General features: G+C 40.8%; 1 protein-coding gene across 2 annotated transcripts in view; it reads right to left on the reverse strand.

The window, feature by feature from the left end:
* Positions 1-1290: 1290 nt before the first annotated feature.
* pcsk5b (proprotein convertase subtilisin/kexin type 5b) overlaps positions 1291-27134 on the reverse strand; it is a 72686-nt gene continuing 46842 nt past the window's right edge. Inside the window, exons 18-37 of one of the 2 annotated variants that reach the window (XM_085786656.1) lie at positions 25528-25631; positions 25188-25326; positions 24042-24157; positions 16334-16436; positions 15285-15421; positions 13432-13632; positions 11890-11952; positions 8011-8071; positions 7772-7917; positions 7167-7373; positions 6719-6802; positions 6408-6594; positions 6065-6279; positions 5178-5420; positions 4839-5072; positions 4564-4744; positions 4244-4461; positions 3206-3306; positions 2818-3028; positions 1291-2381 (exon numbers count right to left, since the gene is read on the reverse strand). In XM_085786656.1, coding sequence (XP_085642782.1) covers positions 1966-2381; positions 2818-3028; positions 3206-3306; positions 4244-4461; positions 4564-4744; positions 4839-5072; positions 5178-5420; positions 6065-6279; positions 6408-6594; positions 6719-6802; positions 7167-7373; positions 7772-7917; positions 8011-8071; positions 11890-11952; positions 13432-13632; positions 15285-15421; positions 16334-16436; positions 24042-24157; positions 25188-25326; positions 25528-25631 — 3367 coding nt within the window. In that variant the 3' untranslated portion in view covers positions 1291-1965. Of the gene's footprint in view, positions 2382-2817; positions 3029-3205; positions 3307-4243; positions 4462-4563; positions 4745-4838; positions 5073-5177; positions 5421-6064; positions 6280-6407; positions 6595-6718; positions 6803-7166; positions 7374-7771; positions 7918-8010; positions 8072-11889; positions 11953-13431; positions 13633-15284; positions 15422-16333; positions 16437-21821; positions 22489-24041; positions 24158-25187; positions 25327-25527; positions 25632-27134 lie in introns of those variants that run through there. The other variant, XM_085786657.1, reaches the window with a different exon arrangement.

The following is a 27134-nucleotide window of genomic DNA, read 5'->3' on the forward strand; positions in this document are numbered from 1 at the left end:
GCTTTTTGTAGTTTACAAAGGGACCAGGGTTACTGTATGTAGAGTTAAAAGATCAAGACCTCCATATGTTTGCATTCATGTGTTTTGTATAATTTAATCAAATAAATAATTTGATCAAATTACATTTCTAAGTAGATTTTATTGTCACATTTTACGGTAATGGAAATATAATTTATATTCACAGGGCATAAAAACAGGAAATGATTGTTGAAAACTATGACAACGATATCGGAGTCAATGTCACTGCATGAGAAAACCCTGAGGCTTGACACGTTGGTTTTTCATAATAAGATTCAGGAAGGGAAAGCAAACATTAAGCTGATGTCAAGCCCGCAGTGGCAGATGTCCCTGACGCAGTGTTGCGTCTATTTGATCAGTCTAGTACGAGATATGACACTGGACTCAACCTGTTTTGCTGGGGACTTAGTGTAAAGGTTATTGTTTCAACATATCTGAGAGACTACGTTTCCAGTTAGTGTGAGAATACTGAATTATAAAAAGACCAGTATGTTTGTTGTACTTTCATGCAGCATGTCTACCAGTGTAAGTGTATACCTACCTTTCACACAGATCAGGGACCAGTTAAATTAAGACCAAACATACAATTTCCAAAACAGACTCAGAAATGTATTATTTATTTATTTAAGATTAGTATAGTTCTGATTTTCTTACAAAGCTCAATCACATACCAGAACCAATATCAACATATCACCAAGCTCAGTAAACACAGCTATAGGTTAATTTGTAACTGCACACAGGCAAAACACAGATCAAAATCCAACTTTATTATGGAGCAATTATTCACAAGACATTTCACTTTAACTAGGTACTGAGAGAAATGGTGTTTTGTTGCCCTTCACACTGTGTAGATGTCGCGCCTGCTATTATCTCTATGAGACGATACAAGGCAGACGTGAAGCAGTGAAGTCAAAACATTAAAGCGTGGCTTTGGGAAAAAACACTTCTGTCATATTTTAGGTCGACCCAAGTAGACAATTTTCCACAGGAGGTTAGACATCAGATTGTGCTTTGTATGGAGTTTGCTTCTTTCTTTCTTTTTTATAGACGGGACACTTTCAGTGTAAAACACAGTCCACAGTTTTAAAACAGATCATGCAGAAACAGTGGAAGTATATTACATCAGCACTCAGGACTGAATCGTGGTGTTAATTAATGAAATAAAATAAAATTTGCAATTCAAAGTAAACCTGAGGTCAGTGTTCTGTTGATTTAAAGTCTCTTTCTGGACATCATTGTGTAAGATTTTCCTCAGGAAATATCAGCAGACACTAAGTACTGTTGAAAACAATAAACCAAAACATTTCTTTGAACGAAATGAAAAGTGTTTGACTCCTTCAATTTGTCTGTTACATAAACCCAATACTAAAGTGTGGCAGGACAGAAGGTCGGAGATTTTAAAGATATTGTGGGAGGAGGGGGAGGCTTTAATTGATACGATAGCAGAGAGAGACTGGGCGAATGACATGCAGAACAGATCGGCACTGTCAGGAGGTGAACCGGCGATCACTGCATTAGGCATTGCCAACATCTCTTAACCACTCAACCAACGAGCACCCCAGGTTGGAGATGTTTAAAAATGGTTATTGTGGTAAGTCATTTGGACAAGAGAGTAATTTTAATTTTAGTGGTTCATTGGAAATACAGGAAACAATTAGCACAACTACATCCCATGTGTTAGGCCTCTAATCTTCTGTTTTGTCTTAGATGAAACATCAAACAGCATTTGGGGCCATTTGTCCAATTCCTAATAATATCATTGGTCAAGAGACAGTGTGTCTTTTCTCCTCCACATATGATGGCGCCACCAGCTAAATGATCCAACTTTTTTTTAAAAGAAGCTAAAATAAACATCATGTGTCTGAAAACTACCCCTCTCCATTTCAAGTGCTTTCCATACAAGAAACAATTTTCACAAGATCTCTCCAGTCGAGCACGTGTGTGTTTTCATCTGTACGAGTAGCTTTCATCATCATACTCAAGCTCAATCTCATCATCCTCCAAGAGTCCATACTTGAGCTTGTGATACACTGTCCCATCTTTTCCCATCACAATGACAATATCATCATCTTCTTCCTCATCTTCTTCACATTCAATAATCCTGTCACTGTAGTCGCTAATTGAGGAGGTGGGGGGCTCTGAGGCGACACCTCCATTGGTGTCCAGTTTCTCATAGCCACCCGCTTTAGTTTTGGGTGCGATGGTGAGAGTTTTCGATCGGGCATTGAGGAAGAGGAAGATCACTCCGCCCACAGAGACAGCAACAAGGACACAAACAGTAGTGAAGAGTTTGGCTGCACTGCCTTGAGCCTCTAAGTCCTTAGCTTCCCCGAACACGAAGTTCACTCCCATGATGCACTCATCTGAGAAGGAGGAGATAGAGGAGACCATAAGACTTCTTCATACTGATGTCTGTATACAGCGTTAGTCAGTGTGTTCTACAAGACACTAATTTCAATGAAATGAAGTCTTGTCTGTGATGACTAGAGGCCATAAAGCTTGAAAATTTCCTGTTAATAGGAAACAAACATATTCAGCATCACTCTAAAATACTGCAGGCCGCTGTTTGGCAGTGGAGGCAAAACTAATGTCTATGTTGAGGGAATGCTGTTGATTAGATTAATTTTAAAGGCCATGTGCTACAAATGGCAGATGCCCTGGTAGACTCACTGGTGAATCACATACACATTAACACAATTTTTCCAGATCTAAGTATGTATTTTGAAATCAAACAAAGCAATATGCATTTTTGGTAGATGACATATGAAGTCTGAGTGTGTTTTCTTTTCTTTTTTTTACCTGATAGCTTTTGGCAGTCACAGCACTCCCAGGGTATTGGCTTATCACCATGGCGCATCTCATCTCCGCAGCAACTCAAGCAGCGGCCATCATCAGACATGCGATGGGCTGAATGACATTCAGTACAGTTCCACATGCTGGGACCTTTGCAGTTCAGGCAGGACGAGTCACACGGCTTACAATTTGGCTCATCGTTCTCAGAGCCAGAGGCCTGGAGCAACAGAAGTATCAATTATATTGATTATATTAATATTGATTATAATACATTTATCACTGCACAGCCATGCCAACCAATATGTCATGGCTATAATGCATGTTTTTTTCCCTGTTAAAGTAAAGATGAAACTAAAACATTCTTAATAAATAAAGTGAAAAAACTGTCAGTCACCTGTAGAGCACTATAGAGGCCGACCAGACACTTGGAGTTACAGATGCCACCCATAAAATTGAAGCCGTCATAACAGGATTTACAGGATGTAGCACCCTTACCTGGAAGAGGAGAGACAGGCAGAGAAACGCAATAAGAAACGGTGTCACATGTCATTACATAGATGCACTTTATGTCAACCAGTCAATTTGCAGTTTCGACCCTGTAGGTCTGAAGCGGGTGTGAAGTTATTCCAATATATTTCAACTGTTAATAATCTGAAATTATATTTTGATTGTAGACATTTTGTGGAGATTAAGCATTTGAAGCGGTAGCACCCAAACTCTGGAACACACTCCCTGCACCCTTACGGTCTGTTACTGTAACTCCACTGATACTTTTAGAAAACAACTGCATTTTTGCTGTTCTGGATTTTTTTCTTTATTTCCTGTGATTGTGTCCTTGTGTAAATTGTCTACTGTCTTTATTCGTGTGTCTGTCTTGTGGACTGCAAAACTGCTTTTCCTGACTCTTTCTTGTGTAAAGCACTTTTGTCTGTGAAAAGTGCTATACAAATAAACTTTATTACTATTATTATTAATATTTATTCAAAACATATATAATGAAAACATGAAATAATATGAAATCACATTAAATTAGATGCACTTATAGGACAATTCCAGGCAAATTCAACCTGAAGCTATAGTTTCCTAATATTTTAGGCCTAAAAGAAGGAATCTGAAGATTTCCTTTTTAATATCTCCTGTTCTACAGTAGTTCTCTCTGTCCCCGCATCGCCACAGCAGCGATGGATCTTAGGCTGTTTAGGCTGTTTAAATCACACACCACTTTTTTTCTCACAGACAATGTCAGATGACTATTCAAACATACAGTACAACCAAGGTGTTTGTTTACTTCAAGAAGGCTGACATGTTTGTAAACGGAGCGGTAATACAAAGTCTTGTGAAGTCTACAGTTAAATAATGTGAAAATCAAAAAGAAAGATCAGGAAAAACAAAACAGCAATGACAGAAATAAGCCATGACAGGTTATCTTTACCCTTGCAGGTCTTGCAGGTTGGGTGACACCTGTGGCAGGTCTTAGACCAGCTGTCTTGGTAGTAGCTTTGAGGGCAACTCTTCAGGCACTGTCCCTTATGCCTCAGGTACACATAGTCCCCCCGGCAACTCAGACAATTTGTGTTACCACGACCCCAACACTGACTGCAAGAAGGGTCACAGTGCTCACAAACCATGGTGCTTTTGTTGCCGAAGTGACTGAAAAGAGAGAGGGTATCAGTTTAGTTTATTCTTCCATGGAAAAGGAGCGAAGAGGAGACTCTCTGTAAATCAGTAGGCCTATCTGTGTGTTTGTCTTACCCTTCTGAACAGGCCTCAACACAGCTGATTCCCTGCCAGAAGAATCCAGGTTTGCAGGTGAGACACTGCACACTGTGGCTGCCAACACACGACCCACAGCTGAAGTGACAGGGCTCGCACACACGTTCACCCTTGTCCTCGGCAAAGTAACCTACAGGGCATTCCTGTACACACGTGTTGTCTGATGGACACAGGCAAAAGGTCAATACACTAAAGAAGTTTGCATATAAATGATGAAATCATAGCATTATTTCTGGTTTGCTAGGATTATTTACTCAGTAGGAAGTGTGGCTTGTCGCAGTTCAGGCAGTCGTCTTTGCCTGGTCCAGAACAGCGGCCACAGACTTTGTGACACTGACGGCAAACGCCATTCTGGTCCAAATATGAGCTGGAAGAGCACTGACTGGACCACACACAGTGTCCACTGGCATCTTTACGCCTGTCGGGGCCACAGCTGAGACAGGATGAGGGCTCATGGCCGGAGCAGGTCAAACACGAACTGTCGCAATCTGGGAAAATAAGACATCATTAGACACAGCAAAGTGGAATCATGGGAAAAGTAGAAACCCCTGTGATGGTTGATTTGTTGCTGGTTGAGTTTCCACTTTGCTTACCTCCACATTCATTGGTCGTCCTATCATAGTACGTGTTCTTCGGACACTCAGCCTGACACTCTCCATTATAACGGACCGCTTTGGGGTTCCGACACACTTCACAGTCATCAAAGCCCGGTCCGTCACACGCGGCACAATCGTCATGGCAACGCACACACTCCTGTTGCTTCTTGTTGACAAAGTATCCCTTAGGACAATCTTCCACACACTTATCCTCATGAAGGAAGTAGTAATCAGAACATGCTGGGGAGTGGCAGATGAAGAGCAATATAGCACAAGAAATGTATTTTACATCATTTGCACAGCAGTGCAAGTAGTAAAATCTAGTTACCATCCATTACTAAGAAGTATTACTATTACAATCTGGACTAATTATTGTTAGCCTATGATATGTGATTACATTACATTACATTAACAATCATTATCATAATAATCACATATTCATTATCATTATTCAACAGACTTAAAATATGACGGTATATGTTAGTATTAAAAGTAGAGTTTTATTTGTGCTTTATTATTTGTTTTCACATTGGTTCTTTATCTTTTAATATAGAATTTTTTACTCACACAGCCCAGTAATGGTTGTGGTTTGCAAAATGATGAATGAATGAATGAATGAATGAATGAATGAATGAATGAATGAATGACATTAAAAAGTAGGATGAATTTATAGTCAAAACTAATTTTAAAATCTCTCTCTTTCCCTTGGTCAGCCCTCACTCCACTTCTACAGCATAATGCCATAAAGAGCTAAACACTAATTTAATAGCACAAGTGGTAATTACACAATGGACACTGGGATTATAAAAGAAAACCTGCTTGTCATTATTCATGAAAAATCATTATTTATATAATACCAACACTGCTCCACCCATTGCACTTACTCTTACAGAGGCCTTCCTGATTGCATTCGTTACAGTGAGCTGGACAGGGATGGCATTTTGCCTCTGCAGTATAATAGCCGTCTGGACAGTGTGTCTTGCAAGAGTTATCCAGCAGTAAGTAATGCTTCTCACAGCTCAGACAGTAAGACGGAGTTTCCTTGCAAGATGTACACTCTGGGGCACATGGCTCACATTTACCATCTTGAGGAAACCCTCTGGAAAAGAAGCCATGAGATAAGATAAGACTTAATTAATCCCAAAGGAAACCTAGATTGAAAGGAGATGATGCTGCATGTTCATCATACACAAGACAAATCAAGGGATGAGAAATGATAACAAGCACCTCTCACACTCCAGCACACACGCTCCATTTTGCAGGTAAAGCTCACTGCGACAGCGGTGGCATTGCTTTGTGTCCTGACACAAAACACACCCCTGTGAGCAGCCCTCACATTGGCCTGAGACCTCGTTGGCAAACGTACCAGATGGACAATGAGACACGCACGTCTCCTGAGCAGTCAAAAATCGACCTGACAACAAAGGGATGAAGACACAAAGGTTGTCAGTGGTCAATTTTTTTTCCCCACCACCTGAAACCCCCAAGTCCACTAAAGATGTAGTAACAAGAGATGCACGGTGAGGGAACAGTCTAACCTGAGACACAGCTCCAGCAGTGCTGTCTCCCTGGCCCAGCGCAAGTCTTACAATGTTGATGGCACAGCTCACATTCGCCCTCACCTGATGATAAAAGGGAAAGAGAAATGAATGACATAGCAGAGAAGAGCGGTGGGGTACAGGGAATAAATTGTTACACTATCTTAAAGCTAGGCAGATATGATGAAAAACTGGTAAAAACGTAGTTTGGCAACTCTCTACAAAATGATAAAATCTCTAAAAACAAACAATAAATTAAAACACTGAAATCACTGTTCTCCAGAGCAGTAGAATAAGAAGATCAGTATAGAATAAGGAAGCAGCAGTGTCACATACAGTATATTTCGGTACTTCTTCATACACATGCACATAGTAGTTGTCGGCAGTAGCTCAAGTTTCATCATGTGGACAACATGTAGAATTGAGGTAAAATTAACATTTGCCGTACTGTTTCTGAAGTGTTTCTCAGGGCAGATGGACGATTTTTTCCCCTCCATACACTCCCCCTTGTTCAGTGTGAATCCATCCTCACAAGTGTCACAGTCATTATGCAGTGGCCCCCCGCAGGTACGACAGGTTCGGTGACACGGCTCACATTCCTGATTCTCCTTATCCACAAAGAAACCTTCCTTACAGCTGTCCACACACTCGCCATCTGGACACAACACCGTAAAACGTATTACTTACTGAAATTATTTGTCATCTCTGACATTGTATTTGGATGCTTACCATCATCAGCAACCAAGTGATGTTGACCATTAACAGGACTTAAAACACATTTTAATAAATATATAATATAATATAATATAATATAATATAATATAATATAATATAATATAATATAATATAATATAATATAATATAATATAATATTGGCCAAATGACTGTATTTCATATGAAACCCAGATGCAGATCATAGTTTCCCCAGAACAGATCCAGAAAACAACACAGTGATACAAAAACCACTCAGTCACTTCTATTGCCCCTAGGGGGTTTATCAGCTGACAGTCACACCATAACCCAGCCCAAAATTATAAATGGGTCAAATGCTACCAAAGATGTAGAATCCCTCGTCACACGAGTAGCACTGGGACTCGTCACAGTTGCCACAGTGTTTGTCCTCACATGGAGAACAAACCATGGTGTCTTCTGAGCTGTAGGTCCGATCTGGACAGAACTGATGGCAGTCAGAGCCAAACCTGACAGACAGAAAGAAAGACAGATAGAGTCAATATTAGGACCAATGAATGTGGGGGTGTGACTGAGTGAAAGTCTCAGCTGAAGACACCTACTGGTAGTAACCTTCTTCACATTTGAGGCAGACAGTTTTCTGGTCCCGTTCTCCTGAGCCCTCTGTGGTAAAGAGCAGAAATTAAAATAAACCTTAGATATAAATGTAAATGATGACCTCTGGTCTTCAATCTCAAGACAAACTGAGGCAGCACACTGGATCAACCTATAACGTTGTCAGTTTCATTGTAGATATTTTTCACTTTATATATATTATTTATGTTATTAACATGTGACAGTGTGGGGAAAATCCCATGTTTGTGCTCCACCATGCTCCCAAAAGGAACTCTGTTTTCTCCACACAGTTTCTTTCACAACCAGCAGGAGGCACTCTGACAACACACAACGTGTGTTGAGTTCAATGACACTCTCAGATTGATCATTGGTGAGCGTGATTAGGGAGCAAGCAAACAAATCTAACCTTGAGCTGCTCAAACACAGGAAAAAGTCAGGGAGTCTCTGAGGCCATCTCAGTTCATGTCTGCAAATATCTGTCAGTTCGTCTTATCTTAAAGAAGAAGGAGCTCGTATGCTGCTGCTGTTGTGGCGTACTGTGTTGGAATTGTGTATCCATATGTGTGTTTTTCTGTGTTGTCCGTTAAGCCTGTGTTGCAAGTGTACTTTTGCTGAACAGCATAAAAATAAGCATAATGTGAGTGACAGGTTGTGTATAACTCTTGGACATTTGTTTATTTTGTCTGTTATTGCAGACTGGATCACATATGCAGAGGATATTATTAAGTAACTCAGGTGTGTGTGAGAGAGAAAACACAGAGAAAAGGACAAAGTTTTTCCTCCAGACTAATTAATTCCCGCTGTCAGTCCAACTGGTAACTGAGGAGGAGCCACGCTGTCATCCCTTGGTCCAACCCTGTCAAAACAGGACAGAGGGAGCAAGAGAGGGGGGCAAGAGGAAGAGAGAGAAGGATCAGACAGGAAGCAGAAAGAGAGAGGGGAGGGAGGTGGTGCTGGTGGTGGTGGTGTGGAGGGGGGGGGGGGGTAGAGATAGAAGGGGGAGAGAAAGGAATGGAAATAACTAAAAAAAAAAAAAAAAAACCCTTCTGCAGACTTTCCCTTGGGACATTCATCCTCTCCAAAAAAGCCTCCATCGACCCCCACACCCCATTCCTCTCTACATCTCCTTCCAGCACCCACAACTTAACACTGCACTGGTTTGCACTTCAATGCAGTCGACAAGCCACTACCTGTGAAAGCAATTACTCATAGAGGGAGGGAGAGAGGGAGAGAGAGAGAGAGAGAGAGAGAGAGAGAGAGACTGGGGAAAAGGAAAGGTGGGAGGGACGACAGAGGTATAGAACAAGAGAGAGGGAGTGAGGAGCCGGAAATCGTGCCCTCAGGCTGTGTCTATGTGAAGAGAGAAAATAGCGCCCGCATAAATATTAACTGTGCAAGCAGGGGAGGGGGGATTTCAACAGAATTTAAACTGGCATACACATCCCCAAGTATGCACTTGTGGAATGTGGAAGCACACACACATTTGCACTCTACATACACTCACAAACTACGTATTACATATGTGATACACAGTCATTCACATGCATACAAACATGCATTATGTGATTTGCACTTCATCTCAGTCAAAAAATAAATAAAAAAAACTTCAGAGGGAAGGAAGTGATACAGTGCATTTAACAACAAGTGCTTGACAGCTGGGTTGCTGAGTATGAAAACAGCTGAAAACTGGTGAAGGTGAAGTGAACTTTAATGTGCTAATGGCCTCTGCACAGAAGGAGTCGAGCTGCACATGAAGGGAGCTGAAGGATCACAGCTTTCCTGAAGCCTCACGTGTCTGCTGAATAAATCTCATGACGGTCGAAAAACAACTCTCGTCACTGAAACTGAAAGCCATCTCCAGATACTGAAGACAAGGAATGAAAGAAATAAGCAACCAGACGCCCAGGACTGTTGGTCTTAGGGTTTTTTGGGAAAAAGAAAGGAAAAAAAGAGCAGTCGGAGATGTGGCAGTACCCAGTAACAGAGCAGAGGAAGCCTTGGAGTCATGTGTGGAGGAGAGCAAAGACAAACCCCTTCCTTTATCCCAGCTGAGAGGCAACTTCTAGGAGAGATGCTTTTGTCATTAGACTACAGAAAATATGTGCCATTCCTGAAATTACACAGAGGCAAGACAGAGCAAAACATGACCAATATAATTAAAAAATATTTCCAAACTTTTATTTAATGAGTGGAGCATGCAGACAGGATTAAAAGGCCATAAATCTGATGATGAGTTTAAGAGATGCACTGAAGTCATTTCGAGTAGGTGAGCAGCAGCTGCATCTTATCACACACACTCAGGCTGGAAAGAGCAAAGTGATAGATCTCTCACAACAGCACATCACAAACTAACATGCAAATACAAACACACACAGTTCAGTTTGAGAACTAGTGTTTGGCTTCAGAACATTTTATTTACTTTTGAGTTACCAGCCTATTTACTGGTTTACACATTCTTTTTTTTTTTTTAAGTACCGGTACATAGTACAATTTTGCTGTGAACGTTTATTTTATTGCATCTAAGCACATGTCTTGAACTTAACCTGTCTCTAGATCCCAGTTCTGATTGAGGACATACACCCAAAGCAGCCCCACAAAAAAGTGAAACCAGACCAAAACAACCTCACATTGTCCTCATATTACTGTAAATGTCTGAAATTGGTTTTCATAACCTTAGAAATGCAGGATGACACATAGTGTAAACATGCACACACACATATCAGATACCAGGTTCAGACACCACACGCTCTGTTTCGTCTTCTCTTTTGCCCGTAGCATCGCGTCAAAGAGACAATCATCTCAAAACTCTAATCTGCCGGCTGACTTGTTTAGCTCGCAGAACTGTGATTACTGAGAATGGGCGGATGGCAGGGAGGCTGCGGTGAGGGTGAGAGTGAAGAAAGATATTCAACCCAGAATGCATAATGACATAATAACAGTGCGTCTCCACCTCAGATGAGTCCAGCACAATAACAACTTTCTATGGTATGCCAGTAATCATCTCTGGGAGAAGGAAGTGGAAGTGCTCTCATCTTCATGTGACTTGTACTGACAGGATGAGGCGGAGGAGCACAGGGAATAAGACTTAGGGGAGGACTTAACTTTTAACGGTGCTGAGAAAAATAAACAATTAACTTAATCAAGACGTCATTCAGAATTTGGAAGCAAACAGCACATGAATACTGGCAGACGCAGGAGTGGAGAGTCTAGGTTTTGTAACCCTTTGTTGGCTAAATGTCTGCCTCTGACATCAGTCACATGCTCTTGGAGAGGGTTACCAACATCATTACTAACATCCTTATATGACAACAAATACTAGTGTGGTCTCTTATAGTAGGGTAAGTTGTGGTAATAAAGGAAATCTGATAGCCAGTCTATATTTGTTCGAATGTTTTTTTGTTTTTTTTTAATGATTGTAGATATTTGGAGAAAACAAAATGCTCCCTGATTGCAGAACAGCTTACATATTAATAACTTAACTAATTTGTTTGTTTTTAAATTAATTTATGATTATGTATATGCGGTAATAGAGGGCCTGCAGCTAAGAGTGAGGTGCAGCAACAATCAATAGCAGCAGCATTGGTAAATGCAGGCAGGTGTCATGTTTCTCCAGAGTCTCATTTCTGACGACTGAAACAATAAGTCTGAGACTCAAAGTCTAAATATTGAGCAGAGCAAGATTCATTCATTAAGTCGCTGTGACAGCAAGATGCTGTGGTGTGTCATACAGCAGAAGTATACAGGCCTGGCTGCTGTTGAAGCCACAGTGGACTCGGTTTTATTTTCTATAATTTGATCATTGAAGGAGGTGAAAGAGGCAGGAAGAGAAACAGAAAGTGAAGGGTGAGAAAAAGATGTCTACTCACTGAGTTTACATTGCTCGCAGCCCTCGTCGCAGTGGAGACAGTCCTCTGAGTCTGCAACCTGACCTGATGAACACAATAGACAAGTGGTGGATCAAAAAATACATAAGACAGAAGTAAATGGTGTTGAAAATGACATAATACATCCATGAATCCTCAGTGAAATTTTAAAATGGAAAAATGTAACGTAATGTGTAATGTTCTGAGTTCACATTAACCGTCTTCTGGATGATACAGTTGCTTACAATGAGGTTTAGTTAAATGTTAATGTTTATGTTAATGTTTATTTATGTTTATATAGAAGAGAAGAGAAGAGAAGAGAAGAGAAGAGAAGAGAAGAGAAGAGAAGAGAAGAGAAGAGAAGAGAAGAGAAGAGAAGAGAAGAGAAGAGAAGAGAAGAGAAGAGAAGAGAAAATATGTAAATATCAAATTCAAATACAATCTTAGCCCAACAGACAGATCCCTCCTTGTCCACACCATCAGATGTTTCTGTTTAAGCCGTCTGTTGTGCCTGTTGAGACCTGCCTACCACATATGATAAGAATTTCATCTCATCCTCCCACTCGTATAGTTTATGTCCTCACATACAAACACTCATCGTTACACTCCTCACTTCCTCACCTGCACATCTCTCCATCTTATCTGAAAAAAAAAACATCTCTCAAAACATTTCAACTTTTCCCGAGTCCTGCACTGGCTGGCAGTAATGTTTGATCCCTTTGGGTGAGATAAGGCGTGATGTATTCATCTGTCACGTTCTCTTTGATGATAAAAAAATACATTTGGCCGATGTTTTTAAGTTGATTAGGACTAGAAAGCAGAAAGAAAGATCACCTGGATAGATTATCTAAGTTAGGGTCCTGCTTTCTACAATAGCTAAAGGAATACACATGCTTGCTTTGTTGAATAGAGTCCCATAGTACTAATGTTTTTCATCTTCCTTCATTGCTTAACTTATACATGTCAGAAGCACCACAGAAAATCAGCTCAATAGCTCAGTTATTATAACTTTCAAAAGCACCTTGATGAAATATGACTGTTATCTTCAGAAGCTTAAAATACCCCCAGTGAACTGCATATTTTTCACAGCTGACACAGAAATCCTAATGCTTTTAGCTCCATAGTGTACGAGTTCAAAAGAGCCAGAATAGTTTCCAATTCTTTGGTCACTCTGTGCGTATTTCTTTTTAACTGTGGCTCAGAGCCCTCTGTGTTGGCATATTTTCTGAGCATTTGAATTTTAATACTTGGTTTAAAATGAGGTCAATGTGCTACATGTGTGTTCCCTAAGGTGACGTTGCCAAATTCAGGCCAGCTGTGTGACGGTGGTGCTGAGCCACAGTGGCAGCTATTACAAAAATCCTTCCTGAACTCTTCTTTAATTCAGTAACAAAGCTGCATAGTTTTAGAATTAGACAACAAATTGTCTTATCTATGCTCACTATGCGATAATAGTCACAGTGGTGTCTCCCAACATTGTGTACTGTAGAGTTTACAAAGTCATCATCATTCAAAGTCTAGTGTGGATACTCCTCCATTTCTTACCTGGACTGCACTTCAACGGGACGCACCGGCCATTTCTGGTCTCGTATCCTGAGCTGCAGTGGAGGCAGTGATCTGCTGCTGTGCAGATGGTGCAATCTGCAGCACAGGGTTCACACCGGTGTCTCACAGAGTGGAAGAACCCTTCTGGACAGACTTCCCGACACTGACCCTCAAACAAGTACCTAACCACATCATATTTATCTGGATGGAGCAAGAAAAGACAAGGAATCAGTGTAGGGAACAGATGAACTCAGACAGGCTGTCACACACACATTGACAGAAACACAGACACTGCAACATTTATACTGCAGGTCTTTTTTTTAGAGAGAATGTTTTGGTTGTTGGATGTTTTGGATCTTAGTGTCTGAATTAACCCGTCCAATTTTATCTATAGCTTTAGTTTGCTGATATCTCGTGACTGAACTTGACCTTGAGCCTGAATTTGCTGTTTTTAAAGACAGAAATTCAGGAATTCAGACAACATGTGCCGAGAATGATCCATGGATTTCAAAGGTAAATCGTAAACATTTTGCAGGATTGAAATTTCAGCATCGATTGTTTCATGGTGATTGAATTTAATAATTAGGTATTCATCTGCTTATAAGATTCCGATCCTTTTAGCCTGTCTTCAGAAATGAAAAACAAACCTCTGTGTTAGTGTCTAGGACTATGATTTCATGCAGGTCTGGGCTTGTGTGTATTAGTATTTTGAAATAGACACCTTTGTATGTTTGATTAGCAAACCCCCACCCCTAGCACCACCACCGCCGCCTCCCAGAGACAGCAGGGGTGTAAAAACTCCATGTTACTATCAAAGGTCAGTATCAAGAGCTGTCTGCGCAGTAAGTACCAGTATGCATGTGTGTGCGTGTGCGTGGGTGGGTGACCGGCCAAGATAAGACAGGCTGTTTTGAGAGAGAAATGACACGGGGAGAGACAGATGGAGGGTCTCTTCATGTTATTATTGTAATGTCTCATTGAGCCTCAGACAGACCTGCAATTAAATGGAACCACATTTGCAAACACAGTCTGACAAACTTGCCGGCTAATTGAGAGTGTGTGTGCACACATGATGTTGAGAGAGTGAGAATGTGTGTGTGTGTGTGTGTGTGTGTGTGTGTGTGTGTGTGTGTGTGTGTGTGTGTGTGTGTGTGTGTGTGTGTATGTGTGTGTAGGGGAAATCTGGTGTTAATCTTCTCCTTGGCTGTCTGGTGTCTTGAAGTGTGTGTAGGTGGGTGTGTGCGTAACAGAATCTCCCCAGTGTAAATACATTCGTTCTGACAGCCATAATACTGTCTGTGACACCGTGATAAACACAGTTATTACTACCACCTTCAGGTTGATATTTCTTCAGCTGTGAGACTCTAATGACATCCGGGTTTTATCAAAACGATTGTTTTTACTCTTGGGAAAAATGGGTTAGGTCTCTTTCTTTTTTCTTATGAACTTTGCATTGGCTGCTGAAGATATTGGATCCTAAAATCTACACAGCTACAGTATGTTTTTTCAATCAACAAATCCAGACTCAGTTTGTCTGAGCAAGATGTGCAGTGACCTCTGCGCAAGGATGCAACAAAAACCAATGAGTGATTCACCCTTTTAACACATCTATCAGCAGGCCGTGGCTGAATTCCTGCTTTAATTAGCTTCATTTACTTTTAGAGGATTGATTGGTGGAGTCTGGCACAAATGAGCCTTAGCTTGATCCATGTGATGTTATCAAAAAGCACGATTTCACTTACATTCCAGTCACAGCTAGATGGATGAGTTTCTAAGTATACCTAAGTCAACCTTTGCAAAAAGGCTACCTGTGGTCAAGGTTTTTCAAAGCCTAAGCCAGCAGGTCAGTTTACCTTCTTTACAGCTGGTGCAGCTGTCTGGTCCCTCATCTTTACACTCGTGGCAGGTGTAGTGGCAGTGATTGCATTCCCTCCCCTTTGCGAAACGCCCTGTCTGGCAGTGAATGGGGCAGCGCCCATCATCAAAGACCCTGCAAGTGAGGTGATTTTCACAACGAAAGGACAAACTCAGCTTTAACCACAGTGTAAAACATACATATTTATAGAGTAACACTTCTTTACCTCCTTAAAATAAAAACAAAAACAACAAAAATGAAAGCACCAGTGATATGTTTTTGTTATCAGCTGAATACAGAACTTCTGGACTCACTATTTAGTGTATAAATATTATAAACTTCATATATTTCTACTTTTTTTATATATATATATATTTTTTTTTGGGGGGGGGGGGTCTTTTTGGCCTTCAATTGAAAGCACAGTGGAGAGAGAGACAGGAAATGGGGAGGCAGAGAGGGGGGGGAATGACACGCAGGAAAGGGCCGCTCGATGCGGGATATATATTTTTACTTTTAAAACTGTCTGCTTTGTAGTTAAACTCTTCAATTATATGTCATGTTAATTATAAGGTCTTTGCTGATATTCTTCATGTTAGCGGTCAGTGCTACTGTTTTAGCTGTAAATTAGTTTGGTTCCTGGCTACAGACACACCGATGCACCAATAATCAACACACACACACACACACACACACACACCAATTATGTGAACATATTTAAGAAGTAATTTAACTGTTGAATAATGTCTGAGTTTTTAGGTCATAATTTCCCCTATCCTGTACTATGAGGTGATTTGTGGCATATTTCTCCTTGTGTTTGAGACTAAAACACCGTTTAATAGCAGACATATGTTACTAGTTTGTGTTAACTGGCTTAAATGACTCCAAGACACAAACAGAAATGTCAAAAGGTGTTACAACAATCCTCTAGTAATAACTTTCACAAGGATTTTTACAATCGACAGCTTAAATCTGACTCTGTGGGGGTCTGCGAGGTGGTTGGATTGGAGTCGTGGACTGTGGTGTTGTTTGTGTGTCAGTGGTCCTCACCGTGAGTCAGGGCAGCTGGTGCAGTCCTCGGCCTCCGGACCTGTGCACTGCTGGCAGGTCGCATCACACAGGTGACATGTGCCATGTTTACTCAGGTACTGTCCTGCAGACAGAGAGTGGGCATGAACAACATGACCACACACATGATGCTACACACTCTTTCTTTGACTTCCTTTTGCTTAGGCGTGAGCTCACTTCTTTTTTCTCTCTCTCTCTTACTTACAGTGACTTGAGTTGATGCTGTGATCTGTGTTTTATTTACACCAATTATAATAAACAAGTCATTTGTTACCGATTCATTCCAGTGAAGGTCCAGCTCATTATCTTTTGATTCCTGACATCTGTTGCACGATAACGACTATGCCTCTTCTTTTCTTGATTGACTTGTTTTTATATTACATGCCAATTCACAGATTTAAAAACGTGTTTGACAATGTTAAATCCGATGTACTCTCTATTTCCAAAGTGCTTTTACAATAAACAGAGATACAATTTGGACTTGAGATTTTTGTTTGGCCCCTTGTGAACTTGAAGCCACTGAGAGGAAAATCCAAGACTTGATAAACAAACAGAGATCATCACTGTTGACACACACACACACACACACACACACACACACACACACACACACACACACACACACACACACACACACACACACTTGCGCAAACTAATTCTAATCAGAAGAAGAAAGTTACAAAACCTTTATTCAAACCTTTGTGTGTCCAGTTTGCATGTTCTCTCCATGATCGTATGCTGTCTGGCTCACAGCTGGTGACTCTCAGTCAGTGACTGCAGCCTTTACACTCATACTATGACATTTTTTACTCATTGAACAGACACTTTTATCCAAAGCAATTTACACATGATGGACAACGCTAAAGCTTCAGTGCAGAAGGAGACCTTGAGGTGTGTATTAAGAAATGAATCTATTCAGTAAAGCAAAGTGTGAGGAGATAAGGAGACCATGAACAGGACAGAGTGAGAAAATATTGGTTGGGGGGAAAAAAACATCTTGGTGTTTTTAGTGACCAGATTTAGAAACCCTCAGCAGATCTGTGGCTCAGCTACATGAGGCACGCTTGATTTGAGCAACATCATAAAGAAACATCCTGTAACTATACCAACTTGCCATTTGTTTATTTTTCACTTGAGAATTCAGTGCCTTCCAAAGGAGTCATGGTCACATCCTCCGCCGCTGAAAATGTGCGTAGGTTCGGAAAGTTTTTGTCGAGTTCAGCCTGGAAATTGACCTTTGGGTGCCAGAAATCTCAACACCTGGCAATGTAATTGCTGAGTTACTGTTACTGGCACTGATCAAAACATGATCACACTCCAGGTAGATACATTACTGTGCATGTAATACCAAACATGTGATGCATTTTACAAAACATGTTCAGTTACTAAGCATGATCCTTACACTTGCCTGAATACGTTTTTTCGTAAACTTTGCTCACATTTGCTCAGGAAACTAAAAATATGTATGGAAGCTATTGTGTCAGGTCTTACTACAGTATAGGACTGAGAAAAATCCTTCAGCTTCACACTTGGCACCACTGAAAAGAGCTATAACAAAAGAGGCATAAACATTGTCTTCTACCCTACCTTTGTATTAGACAAAGGTGACAGACACTGGCTCAAGCATAAGGATGGAGCTCTCTGTGTGTATGTGTGTAAGAGAGAGGGAGAGAGAGAGAGAGAGAGAGAGAGAGAGAGAGAGAGAGAGAGAGAGAACGCTCTTCAAGGCAGCGGCGAGGTTGCCTGTGCTCTCTGGCTTTCTGTGAAAAGCTCAATTGTTCCTTTCAAAACAAAAGAGCTTCTTTGTGTACAAACACAACAGGCGGTGGCTTCCCATTCAGCAGAGCTCTGCTGAAACCATTCAAACAGCCCCCTAATAAACGCCGTCACTCTCCCTCTCTCTCTCTCTCTCTCACACACACACACACACACGGTCTCTGTCTCCCTGTCTTTCTGTTTGTCGTCCCCCTCACTCACTCGCACAAACAAACAGGGAGCCAAGTTCTCAAGGGATGGAAAGCCGCACAGCTCCACTCAGCAAAAGCAGACACTTTGGACTCCCACTGCCAGACGGGTAAAGAATGGAGGAGAGAAGAAAGTGAGCTTGTCACTCAAGGGAGTAAAACTTTTCCGCTGTTATGGACACGGCTGACCTTGTGAGGACACTGACAGTCTACTCTGTTTGCAGATATCACACCTGCGTCTCCATCCTTATCCTCCTCACACCCCCACCTCCACAAACTGGGACCAAGAAAGTAGAGCAACATATTCTCAGCGCCCTGCAACAGGTCAAGAAAGTATCAATCACTCTTTGTTGTCTGGTTATTAGCACAGTGAATTAACTGCTTCTTGACCTGAATTTAGGTAGACATTATTTGTCCACAGGATTTCATTTCCTATTACACCTTAGGGTCTTTAGAGGCGTGAAGCTCCTTAAGACAAAACACACTGTGATAACCATCGAGCCAGTGAGTTCCTGCAGGATTTACTAAGGTTTCTCACGGCTCCTCATATGACCTGACTGTCGACATATTAAATATAATACTACATATTGGAGTTATAACATTATTTAAGTCCGCAAATTAGAGAGCTGTACCTCTGACTTCCAAGAGATATTTTCAATAGCAACATTTGTTTGGAGCTGGGTGAGGATTAAAATTTATTGGCCGACTTTATTTCATCATTAAATAACTGAGCCTTTGTACGCTGGCTGTGGAAAAACCTATTACATTGTCTGATTTTATGACACTTGGGGGAATCCAAGCAAATTGTGCAACATGACAAACTAGGTCAGAACTGAACTGTGATACTACTGGTCAGAGCTGGTGTGTGTTTGTGTGCCTCCCCCAGATACCAACAGATGGCTGCGTGGGGTTGACTGGGATGTTTGGTTACAGGTAGTGATCAAAGATATGTTATATATTTAGTGCATGTATGTATGTATGCACAGTTGTGTCAGGACTACGCACTAGCATTGACATGTTGAAGCAAGGCTGAGGAACAGTTGATATTAATAGCACTATTATTTATCAATTAATATTGAATGGGTTTAAATGTAGCTGATGACAGAGAGGTTTGTTATCTACTCCCTCCTCTGACAGAAATGAGCTGATGAGTTATTTAAAAAAAACTATTAAAAGAAAAATCCTGCAATATAGGGAAAAAAAATAGAACAGGAGAATAAGTTATATTTCCAGGTTTGTATAACACCGTGTCCTAAGTGAATGCAACGAGAGCGAGCATCGCATTCAGTTAGGACAGTATTAGCTGTCCTATGAATGTAAAAGTGGTTTCCATTGAATCCTAAAACAGAGAGATTTGCCCCAATAAGGCAGTAAAAGCTTGCACTGATGACCTGTTTTTAACTTCCATCTAATTGTCAGTGAGCACACACGTCTCCCTTCAAGTGTTCTGCCTGGGGCATGCGGAACTCACTTACTCTGATCAAGTGCTGAAAAACTTGAAGTTTTTGAAAGTAATGTTGTGAATTTCAATGGTCTTATGTCCTTTCATGAATTTTTCTTTAAACCAAAGGAAACACAAACAGGAAAGTGAAAACAAAGCCAAGGAAGTGAGAATAAAAGATTACCAAAAATGACGAAGGGATCAATTAATACTGATGAATACGCTGTAAATACAACTAATGAGAACTGAAAAGAAAACAAAAACAAGAACAGATTAAACATTTTAATAAGAACACTTAAGTAAAAAAAAAAAAAAAAAAAAATTTTCAAAACTAGAACTTTGAGTAACATTAATAATGCATTGTCACAGATATGTCACAGGTACACAATAAAAACAGCTTTTATATGAGGGGTGTGTGTGTGTGTGTGTGAGAGAGAGTGTGTGCGTGCGAGTGTGTGTGTATGTGTGAGTGTCTACTACCACACAATCTAAAAGTCAATTCAAGTCATCTTAAACAATGACCAAGAATAAGTTTTTTGTTAACCAAAACAGGGGATTCATCAAGCTTTATTACAAATCATCAAGAACCATAACCAGTTGACAGTACAACAATTCATCTAATACTGTAAATGCTCAAGCTGCAGGTGTGAAGACCCACACAGAGTAAGAACCTTAAACATCATTATTATTATTTTTTTTGCTGTTCTTTATTAGAAACCAGCACCACCAGAATAACCTTTGACTTTCATCGGGTAAAATTCAGAGACAGACAGGATGAGAAACCAGGCGTCTGAAGTCCGCCGGGCCTTAACACAAGTACAGTTTTGACTCGATATGAATGAACATTTCTGACACATTCCTGGTTCTGCTGTGATGCTTTCAGTTCACTTTCTGTTTTTAACAAATCGAAAAAAAAAAATTGTTGTTAAATAGAAAAAAAATTGATTGCCTCTATGTGTTTGTTATCCAATTTTTCTTGGGCTGACTGAACAACAAGTTTCTACGGCCGAATGCGTCTCAATACCTACATTTTGGATAAACTCCCTTTTTGAAAATAACTGAAAGTAAAAAAAAATGTCACAGCTCTGATTTGGACCACAGCAGTCTGTCTGCCTGTCAGAGACCTCTACCTGCAGATGAAACATGACAACAACAGAATATTTTCTGTGCCGATCATTGACCTTCTGTGTTGAAAGTGTAGAGCCATACCAGTACCATACCAGATGCGTATCAGTTGATAGGCATTTCCATTCAAATGGAATGACGAAGAGACATCTAAAACTCTACTTTATTTGACAGCAGTACATGAAGGGATGCACCGATACAGATCAATTATTCTTACTGGACAAACCGTCTTTATCATGGTTTCATTACGGCACATGGACAATCAAGCCAACATATGGAAAAGTTGAGGATCCCTGCAACAAATATAAGTTTGACTTCCATTATTCAATCCGATGACAACAAAATAATGGTGGAGCTTTAGATTGTTCAATCACAGTAATGGATGGAATCGATACTCGGTTTTGGGCCAAAGTTTGGTGTCCAGAATGTGCATCATGTGTGAAAAATGGGCGTCGGTGCATCCCTGGTACCACAAATTCATTATAACTCACTGCAGCATTGCCTTCCCTGCAGAAAGCTCCGGAAGGAATGACTATCGACTCGTCTTGTAGTACCTCTGGAATGAATCAATGCTGCCTGGGCTTACATCAGGAATTAATGGCATTCTTCTACACACACCAATAAAGACAAACACACTCACACACACTATTCAGAGGGCAGGTTTATGTTTTTAAATAAATGAAATGAGGTGGTTTTGGTCAGTAACGTGCATCAGTCTTGGCATATGGTGACACTGTGGCCTCTGTAACTTCAAGTGACGGCTGATTTATGTGTCTGAGTTCATGTTTATAAGTGTATGTGTGTGGTATATATGTATCTTTATGCTCTGCCTGTGTGTGCGTGTATGTGTGTGTATATAACTGTGTGTGAATTTGTCCTCCCTCCCCTAAACAGCCAAAGTCAGCCCAGACAGACATTATTTTCACATTACTGAGTGAGCTTCTCTTTTTTTTTTTTCCTCTGACGTATATTTACAGGCAGAAAACCAGAGCCTTTCCTACTGTATGTTCACTTTCCATCTGTTTATCGTTAACACTGGAAAGAGAGGAGGAAGAGAAGCCAAAATAAAAATGCACACAGACGTATTCAGAGTTCTCACAGGCTGAGTGGCTCCTGTTTTAGCTATGCTTCCTACACTGGCAACAAAAAAGAAGGTTCAATTATTTTGGCATCGATGCTTTGGTCACAAAATACCGACACGTTTATTCTTTTGTTTGTTTTCACTTTTGTTTTCATTTGCTTGTTTGTTCTTGAAATAAGTCCCAGTCATTTTACACCCTGACCACGTGTGTATGTCCCAGTACAGAAAAAAGGTAGGTTTGTTGTAGTCCTGTCATCGCACCTCCAATGCAGTCCCTTTAAGAGGCACAGATTCTCTTATAAATTATGTGACTGTGAATGAGTGGGCAGGGGGGCCTTGAGAAGGAGGGGTGCCCCCTGTGCCCCCACATCCCCCCCTGCACTCCCTTTACGCCCAGTGAGTACATCCCGTCACCCCTTTTGCGAGCACGTTCTGCAGCACAGTTGCTGCAGCACTTTCCTCTGGCAAAGATTGTTCTTTTTAACGAGCACGCAGAAACTGCCTTCCGCCCAAGATTCTTCATTTGCTTTCCACAGACCAGGAAGAGGAGATACAAGGGGAGTTTGGAAGGAGGGGAGAGGGGAAAAGATGCACGCACACACACAGACACACACACAGGGTAGAACCATTAGAAATGGTTGAATGGTAGGCAGAGCCATGTGATTGGTCAGGAGAGGATTCAGGTAACAGGGAGAGTTTTTTGATCCAATCACAGGTGATGTTCATCGAGGTGGAAAATGATTGTAGTCCAGTGGAGTGATTGGATCCATGTCAGGAGAGAGGGAAAACAGATTCGGGAGAAAAAAAAAACAGAGAGAGAGAGAAAACAAACGTCACACAATTAGAAAATTGACGATTTTTTTTTTCTCTTTTAAATTCACAACTCGGGAGTCATTTTTCAGCATTAGAGAAAACATAAAGTGGACCACCAGTCTGTAAAAACCTGTCAGCCAGTTCCTGCATTTATCAACAGCATCCAAACATGCTGGCCACTTCTCAGCTGCTTATCAGTTTAAACAATACTGAAGCAGTGAGGTAGGTTGTGAACAGACTGAGTGTGCACTTTGAGTAAAGTGTAAAGGTCACACAGCAAAGACCATTTTTCTCCTATGAGCTTTATCTCATCACAAGCCGTGAGACTTTGCAGCCACAGGCTCCTTTTGACTAGAAGGTCATGGCAAGAGCAGCAAATCACAGGCTAAGTCTCAAGTTAGTGAAAAAAGCAATGTTTATATTAAAAGATCCATAACTCAAAACATGCATTAATTGGAAAAGGTAAGACCACAAAGCAGAGCAGAGGAAAAATGGTGAGAGCAAGTACAGACACAAGTGAAATCAGTAGAGTAGAGTACTGTAGAGGACAGCATGATATGGAACACGTCAAAAATGAGGAAAGGTGTTAAGAGGTAGTAGATGTTCAAGAAACTCTTTAGCCCATGCAGTGTGCGGTGAAAACTAGTAAAAGGGTGATTCATGTATGAGTGTGTAGCCCCAGAGAGTTTTTATATTAGTTTTACGCAAAACAGAGAGAACACAAAAGGCAAAAAGCAAGGACAGACCGCCTTCCTGTTTTGAAGCGACAACAGTGCCCTTTGAACGGTTTTATTCAAGAAGTTAGTGCAAAGCTTTAAAATGTAAAAAAAAAAAAAAAAAGGCTACAGTTGAAACCTTAGCTTTGACTTAATAAAGCAAAGTTTTGCATTTGTTTTATACCCTGTGGCATATTACACAATTTAATTTAAATGCAGATGCAAAATAGGCTCAGACTGGCAGTGAGTTGAGATGTAAATCTGCACCTCTGAGGCTTTTGGTATTTTGATTAGCTGGGGATTGTTTAGACAATAGTTTGTGGACTTTTGCCCAATTTGAAAAAAACATTGATGTGAATCTAATTTATTATAAAACCTTTCATTTTCATGCTCTGAATGTCCAATTAAGTGCTCTAGGGGTCCTAGTCCTTACAGAAAATTCACTGCAGATCATACTAGTATGCAACCTGACCAAACTTTCCCTCTGAGGTGCAGTGCAACAAATAAACACATCAAGACCATCTAGGAGATAAGAAAGCTGACAACTCACCATCTTTGCAGATGGTGCTGACCACACAGGCGCCTGCTTCCAGATTGTACCCACTGACACAGCTGCTGCAGTTTCTTTCACCGGGCCCCAAGCACTCGTAGCAGCTATGGTCACACCTGCAGATGGTTGTATGAAGGGTTAGATACTAGTCTTTCCAGCTCTGAACTATGCTCACATATCCTCATTTAAAGCTGGAACTCGTCTTCAAGGACAATCCAGCCATCTTCTACTGACTTTGTTTGCTTTATTTCTTTGACCTGTTCATGCACACAGTAAGAGAGTACTTTTTTTTCTTATCTTTTTTTTTTAACACAACTGTTATCTCAAGAAAAACAGGATAAGAAAGTATCTGAAATAATCCTTGAGGAGCAAAAGACCAAAAATTAGGCAACAAGAAAACACTCTTATCACAATTACCCTCCTGCTAGCGTGAAAATGAGTCAAAACATTTATTGGAAACAATCTGATGTCGGTTTCTGAGACCAAGAAGGAGCTAACAGAGAATGAAGTAATCACGTACGGTAAAGGGTCAAGTGAGCAATAAAAAAAAAATCAAGGTTGGAGAGGAAAAATCCACAGGGAGGCAAGTCAACCTAAGCACTGATAATAATAATAATAAAAAAAAAGCAGCCAAGATGTCTGACTCCTATCACACCCACAGTCAAACTCCTCCACAGAGTCAAAGTAGTCATCAAAAATAGGAATATGAGTTTAGAAGTATGCGAGTATGGTCTCTCCCTTCTCTTTCACACATTCTAGGTTCACATTAGTGAAGAGTGAAGCAGAAGAACTGCATACAGAAGTACGCTCCTTTCAAAAATGTTCACATATACTGTACATACAAGTTGACTCAGGTGCATGCTCTTATTGTAAACTTTTAATGGCAGCAAAGTCCATTGTAGTAGGTTATCTGGGTATGTTTCCTCTTGCTTCAGTTTATTAACCTTTTTTTTTACCCCAAGCAAAATTACTTAATTTCTATTTGAATTACAGTTTTTTAATAAAGGGATAGTGCAACATTTGCGACTACTGTGCACTACAGAGAGAACAAGTAGTGCTAGGAAAGAATAAACCGAGGTTAAAAATGAAACCTACACGTATTTCTCTGTGGTGTGGAGCTTTTTGGATGTGTGTGGGGTGACTCACTTCTTACAAGACCTCTGCACCTGTCCGTTGTCTGAGGTCTGCTCTGACAAGTAGTAGCCAGTGCTGCAGGTTGACACACACCGCCACTCCTCAAGCAAGTAGCTCTCTGCACACTTAGTGCAGGCCTCGATACCTGTGCCTGACAAAGACATGAATACACGTTTCAGGGTTGTTGGTAAGGGATTAAAAAAAAACAAAAAAACATGATAAACAGAAGAAAACGACCAAAAAAATGTCTCTTAACGTTCAAAATGGCTGCAAAACAAAAAGTTAACACTGACCTAGTGAGTTTTTAGTAGGGGTGGTGCATTTTAACATTTTTTGGCTTTTGACCTCTTACCTGCACAAGTGGCACAGGCCCGATGGCAGGGTTCACAAGTCCTTCTGTGGCCATTGTAATAAGTCCCTACGTCACAGGTCATCTGACACTTGTTTGCTTGTAGACTGGAAAGAGAAAGAGAAAATAGATACATTTTTATTACATTGCTGTAATTGCTTGGGGAAAAAAATAAGTTTGTCATTTAAAACACAACATGAAGCCAACATCACGAGTCAGTTAAACAAAATAAAAGCAGAGAAAACAAGCACAACAAATCGATTTATTTGCGGCGTCATAAGCCAGCTGCTAATGAACTATTTTCAAATATTTAGGGAGAAAGAAAAACAAAACACTGTAGCACCCGTGGCTTTGAGTGGGTGTACACATTAACATCTGGCCTTTAGTTCACGTTCTGACTGATGTACAGGAATGCGACGTCTCCCGAATTCAAGTGAAATCAAAAGGAATTTGATGTTTAGACCAAAACATACAACTGATTTTGGAAACGCCAGATGTTGGGAGTAGCGGTCAGTTAAGAGGTAGGTGTTGAGGTTATACAGTCAGTCCTGTGAAGTCACAGTGAGGACAGGTTGGTGAGCTTGCTGCACTGAGCTGAAAAACAGCTGGTCTGTGTTAGCTAACGTTTCCCAGAAACGATCGCGCCTGGTCCTCTCTTCTTCCTCAGCTCCTAACCGACCGTGAATGGTGAGCTAAATGTGAGAAGGGAGAGCTCTGCGTGAATGTGTGTACGTGTGTGAGCATGCGACTTGCTGTGGTCTCACTGGCTTTCAGAGGAAATTATGGCTTACAAGTGTCCCCACCTCCACCTCTGGCTACGCTGAACACCCGGTTCAAGACCACAATGTGTTTTAAACACTTCACACAAGTGTTTCCTTCCTGACCTATCCGGAATTCAAGCACTCTGAAACACCCTAACCGTTGTCAGGTCCAGTGTAGTGGGGCAGTTTAAGAAGGCTGTCACAGAAGTGGCCAGAAATGAAGTGAAACATGTCTGCATGGATAAGTAAATGTGTTAGATCAGAGGTTCGCTTCACTTCTTGTGGCTCCGCATAACATGAGTATATGTGGGCTTTAATAAGCCTGGGTCGCAGAGTGAAACTCAGTTTACTCAATTTGGGCCCCAAGTGGAAAACGGTTGGAAAGCCCTGGTTTCATTGGTTCATGCTGCGAACCCAAACCACAGTGTAACACAATGTGCTGGTCTACATTAGCAACACTGTGCTCCTACAGCATTTAAGCATTTTTTTCCCCCTCAAACCACAAGAATGATATTCGAGTAAAACAGATGCAAAAAGATGCAACGGACTGTAATGTTAAACCTTACCAGTGATTTATACCAGCAGGTATGAAGGCAGCATGCTTGGGGCTATATCACATGTTAAGGGACTTTTCCAAGCACACAGCCACATGGACAAATAATCGCTAATAATTTTAAAAAAAGATTAAGTATAAATAATGTCCCTCAGCTGTTTACATGTTAAATTTGGGTTGGCGTTAGTGTTCAGTTTCCGAAGCCAGAGGACACATGCCTGGAACATCACTATAAACCTTTGTTGTGCAGATGAGCACTGATCAAATTCACTGGACTTTATTTCAAATTGTAAAAT

Source organism: Trachurus japonicus, chromosome 9 (assembly GCF_045865225.1).
Source record: "Trachurus japonicus isolate A0001 chromosome 9, Traja_1.0".
Taxonomy (NCBI): domain Eukaryota; kingdom Metazoa; phylum Chordata; class Actinopteri; order Carangiformes; family Carangidae; genus Trachurus; species Trachurus japonicus.